Here is a 5,465-nt window from a genome sequence, read left to right as displayed (position 1 = left end):
CGTTGTTGCGCCCGCTCCGCGCTCAGCCAGTGAGCGGGAACCGGTCTCCACATGGGATCCGACCCCTCGGCGGCCGTGCCGCCGCGCTCCCAAGCGGCGCACTCTCCAGTGCACCACCAGGCCGGCCCAACAATACTGTTTTTGATTTGCATGGTTTCTGACACAAAGTCTACTGTAATTCTTATTTTTGTTTCTCTGTGTGTAAATTCCTTTTTCTCTGGATGCCTTCAAGACTTTCTCTTTGTCTTGTTTTCAGTAGTTTAAATACAATACGGCAGGTGCATTCTTTTGTTATCCTATTTAGCTTTCTCTGAACTTCCTCGATCTGTGGTTTGGCATCTGTCAGTAATGTGGGGAAATTCTTAGTAATTACAAGGATACTTCAAAAAATTCATGAAAACACTGAACTAAAAGAATAAAAATCCTTCCATGAACTTTTTGAAGACCCTCATATTTTAAAAATATCCTTCTGCCCCTCATATTCTCTCTTTCTCTTTCTTCAGGGATTCCAATTACCTCTATGTTACAGAATTTGATATTATCCCACAACTTTTGTGTGTTCTGCTTTAAGTTTTTTCTTTGTGCTTCAGTTGGGATAAATTTCTACTGATCTATCTTCAAGTTCACTGATCTTTTTCCTTGGCTATGTCAAGTCCACTGAAGAGCCCATCTAAGGCCTTCCTCATTTCTGTTACTGTGTTTTTTTATTTCTAGCATTTCCATTTGATTCTTTCTTATTTTCCATCTTTCTGCTGAAATGGTTACTCATAGGATCTTACATATTGTTCACATTTTCCCTTAGCACCTTTAACACATTAATCATAGCTATTTTAAATTCCCTGTCGAATATCCCACACCTGTGTCATAAAGTCCAATTCTCTGATTGCTTTGTTTCTTGGGAGTGGGGTTATTCTTGTCTTTTCATATGTCTTCTAATTTTTGCTAAAAATTGGACATCTTGTATAGAATAGCAGAGACTAAGACACATAGCTTTTATGCCTGGAAATGGGTAGATCTTTCCTTTTATTAAAACTTTAATGCTCCTAGCTAACTATATCCTAGAGTGGAAAAAGAAGTCCCTCAAGTTTTGAAAAGTTTTGTCAACAAGCTACTCATACTATTAATAAATTCTTTCCTCTTCCCTTTCTATAAAGAGAGACATCTGCAAATAGAGCTTCTGATTAAGCAGGAGATAATTAGTTTATCCCCACAAAACAGATCTATCCCAGTCAAAAGCACAGCAACATAATACTCTGGACCACGTGGACAGCATTACTGGGGAAGGGGAGAGTAAATATGAGTACTTGGGATTCTCTGCAATATCTGAACAGTTCTCTATATCCCTGGTATGTTAATGGTGTCATATCCCCACGCTCCCTAGATCCATACCCTTTGCTTTGTAGCTTTGTGTGCTTTCCTGCAATGGGCATGCTGACTGGTTTAAACAACTTGACTGGTTTTCAACCCATGCCTTCAGCCACTGCCATGATAACATGTCCAAGCTTGCCATGGACACACACATGGCCCAGTTGTCCTGGCCACCCCAGCCAATAGCCAGACATATCAGTAATCCCCTCAGATCAGAAGAACTGCCCACCTAAGTCTAGACTAAACTGCTGGCCCACAGATGCATGAGCTAAGTAAATGCTTTTCGTTTAAAACCATTAAGCTTTCAGGTGTGAACAGAAAGCTGATATACCTAGTGGGCCTTCTGGGCCTCCAGAGATCCAGGGAGTGCTGGTGCCTACTCTAATGCTGTCCATTCTGTGTCTCTTAAGGCTCACTTCACACTAATTCACCATCAGGCTAGAAGCCCTGCCTTGTGAATACTCCACCATTACGGTGAGTTGTCTGTTTTAAGCAAAATACAAAAACCAGATTCAAGAGGCCCATATTTTGAATACTAATTTCTAACTCTTCCTCAGGGAGTCTTTGAGAAGCACTTCATGTCTCGATTTTGCTGCTGGAGCCTCTGATGGAAAACCAACTTCCGTGTCCTCTGGTTTAGGGCAGTGGTTTCCAAGAGCCCTGGGCTGGGCTAGCTACAACAAACTCTCTTTGGGGGAAAAACAGATTCCTCAGAACCTATCCTGAGAGTTTCATTCAGTTATGCTGGGGTGGAGACCAGAAATCTGAAGTTTTAAACAGCTCTCTAAGGTTACAGCATATTATTATGTTAAGAATATCAGGTGATTGTTGAAATAGATTGTTTCCTCGGTTTGTTTCCCAAATGCAACTTTTGACACAATCAATTTCCTCTTATCAGAATATACTTATCTACAGATTATATATGACAGATGCATCCAAACAACATAATGGCTAATATAATTTTTGGGCCGGCCCGTGGCTCACTCGGTAGAGTGTGGTGCTAATAACACCAAGGCCCCGGGTTCGGATCCCACATAGGGATGGCCGGTTCGCTCACTGGCTGAGTGTGGTGCTGACAACACCAAGTCAAGGGTTGAGATCCCCTTACCGGTCATCTTTAAAAAAAATAATAATAATAATAAATAATCATAATAATTTATAACTTAGATGCATATTTCCAACAACTAAAGGAATCTAATAATATCTAACATCTGATAAGATCATCGACTAGAAACAAAATTAAACAGAGAAGAGAAAAACTATATCAAAGCCTCAGACTAGCAGACTTACTTTAATGAGTAGCTCTGAGTTTCCTAGCAGCAAAGGCAAAAAGAGAATACAATAATTATATAAATTCTTACTATCTGATAAAAGAAAATATATAAAAGTATCATTAGAAACGTTTTTCTCCAGTGGAATTCTAAAAAAGCTTAATTATACAGGTCATATTACACAATTTTGAACATAATGAAAAATAAGCTAATGTATAGGAAGAAACTTTTTCTGATGCTAAATTACAAAAGGAACCTAATTATGCAGGTCCTACTACAAAAGGGACTTTGAATAACAAAAAGAGTAGCGTAGCCAACAATAGTTGGGCAGAAAATGAAGACTATTTCTCATATATCCATTAAAACACAAATCTCTTAGAAGCACTTCTTTGGTGAAGAAAGGTTCAGGGATGAGGCTTAGGACCAACAATAGTTGGGCAGAAAATGAAGACTATTTCTCATATATCCAGTAAAACACAAATCTCTTAGAAGCACTTCTTTGGTGAAGAAAGGTTCAGGGATGAGGCTTAGGGAGAAAGCTAGAAAATATGATGAAGAGAGGGGTTGTACCTGGACTTGGGGTCCTCTTAGAGAAGAAAATGGGCTATGCCACACTACCAGGGGGTATGCGGGGAACCACTTGGAGGAGCCAGTTCATGTTCACAACTAGGAACCCACACTCTGGGGGCTCACTCCATTAATCAACCAGGGCAAAGGAGTTTGGGAGGGTGAGGGGACAGATTCCAAATACACTAAAGATATCCCATTCCAGACAGGCATTTAGGGTTTCTCATTTACTGCCAACTCCATAGACACTAACAATGTGGTGACTACTCTCTGGTTTCATTAATGGAGGAAATGGTGTCCAGTAGTAGGGAAGTGACGCTCTGGCTCTAACTCTGGTTCCACAACCTTCCTTCAGCTCCTCCCCTATGCCACAGTCTCACCTCTGGAGTGCTACATAAGCTGTCCTCTCACTCTGGAACTGTCTCACCAATGCGCCCACCCCAACCCCGCCCCTTTTCGCTGGCTCCTCATCCATCCTTCAGCTCCCCATTTGGATGGCACTGATGCCCTCAGCCTGGATAGGGATCCCCATCTGTGCCCCTGCAGCACCCTCCCTTCTCCACTACAGTCCCGATCACGCTGAAGTTCCCCTGGGTTCACAGTTGGGTGCCCTCTGCTAGCAGATGCTCCAAGGACGGGAGCCCATGCTCTGATGTTTGCTCTCATCAGCACACAGATGTGTGCAACATGAGGCCGGATGACCATCCAGGGGCTGCAGGCCCCTGGTGTGCACTCTTGTCATCTGGAGCACCTCGGCACCCCCCACCAGGAGATGCGGCAGGAGGTGAATGCGTCCCTGCAGGGGACCAATCAAGCCCTTCTCAGGAAGCCCAGGAGCGGCCGTCTTGTTTCTGGTCCTGTCCCTCAACTGTGGCACCGCCCGGGCTTCCTGGCACATGAGCCATGTTAGGACAGAATCTGTGAGTGCAACAGGAGGAGTGGGCACAGAACAAGCACCTTGCTGCTGGGAATGCTGCCACCTGCAGGGGAGACTGGAAGCTCAGACGGGCTGGACCCTGGTGCTGGCCCCACGGGACTTGACCGATGGTTGGGCTTCTGCTCAGATAACCCGGCTGCTTTTTTCCTCTGGGCAGCAATTTGGGACAAGACACTGTCTATGCTGCCACCTGAGGAAACAGAAATAGGAATGACCTCTGTGGAGTCACAGAACTTACTGCAACACAGGAGTGGGGGGACTGTCATGCGCTGACCAGGCTGGGTGGAAACCGCGTCTCCCAGGCTCCCTTTCCGCATGGCTTTGGGTCAGGGTTGACCTCAAGAGAACTCTACAGGAGAATATGAAGGTGGACATGAGGCAGCGGCCTCCACGCTGCAAAGGCGGAGGTGGGAAGGAGGCAGTGCGGGCAAGCTCCAGTCCACCCTCACCCTTCCCAGCTCCACAGCCAGCTTGCCCCACAGCCAACCTGTGCCAGCCTCCAGCAGGCACAGATGCAACCCTCTGCCCTAGATTCCCACAGGAGCCCCTTTAGCTGTCCTCAGCCCCACTTCCATCATCTGTACAACGGAGATGATAGCTTCACAAGCTGTGCGAGGCTGGAGCAGTTAATTCATCTAAGGGGCTAGGCACTGGGCCTGGCATGCACTAAGTGCTCAATAAATGATTCCATTTTTATAAATATTCAAAATATTTATAAAAATATTTTGCAAAGATATACACCAAAATGTTAATGTGATCTCTAGCAGATCATCATGTTTTCAGTATTCAGCTTATCTGGTCTTAACAGCTTGTTCTACACGAGGCAAGCATACGTTACAGAATGGCATAAAGGAGGTGGCCTTCCTGCAAAGCTTCCTTTGGTTAATTCTGGGTGCCCTGGGGGAGGACTACAAAGTATGCTGTAAGCCCAAAACAACCGCAGGCCCTCCGGTTTGAGACCTGCTTGCTACCAACTTGCTGTGTGAACCTGGGCAAATCTTGCCCTCTCTGAGCTTCAGTTTCCTTACCTGTTCAATGAAGGGGCAAAATCAGAAGCTAAGGTCCAACCTTCAGAAATTTTAAAAACCACAAGAACACCATGCATTTCTCTTAATTTCTTGTAAAATTTTATGAGAAAATAAACAATTACGAAACTTTATTTCTTCCCTCTCCATCCACTCTCTACCTCCAGAAAATGCATACAAGAAACTCTGAATTGTGAATTCACTGAAAAACGAAAAACCCCTTAGCCACATCACGGAGAAAGTAACTCGTGGGTGGTCATTTCTGCGACTGTCTGCAGACTGAGCACAGGGTGCAGT

At 44.5% G+C, this 5,465-nt stretch overlaps 1 protein-coding gene across 1 annotated transcript in view; it reads right to left on the bottom strand.

Moving 5' to 3' along the window:
* Positions 1-5,465, bottom strand: part of ANKS6 (ankyrin repeat and sterile alpha motif domain containing 6) — a 67,697-nt gene that overhangs the window by 32,701 nt on the left and 29,531 nt on the right. Inside the window, exon 13 of the mRNA XM_008568789.1 lies at positions 4,164-4,333. Within this exon, the coding sequence (XP_008567011.1) occupies positions 4,164-4,333 (170 nt within the window). The remainder of the gene's footprint in view (positions 1-4,163; positions 4,334-5,465) is intronic.

This window comes from Galeopterus variegatus, unplaced genomic scaffold (assembly GCF_000696425.1).
Source record: "Galeopterus variegatus unplaced genomic scaffold, G_variegatus-3.0.2 Scaffold442, whole genome shotgun sequence".
Lineage (NCBI taxonomy): Eukaryota > Metazoa > Chordata > Mammalia > Dermoptera > Cynocephalidae > Galeopterus > Galeopterus variegatus.
The sequence above is the reverse complement of the archived record's forward strand: the minus strand, read 5'-3'. Positions and strand labels throughout refer to the sequence as shown.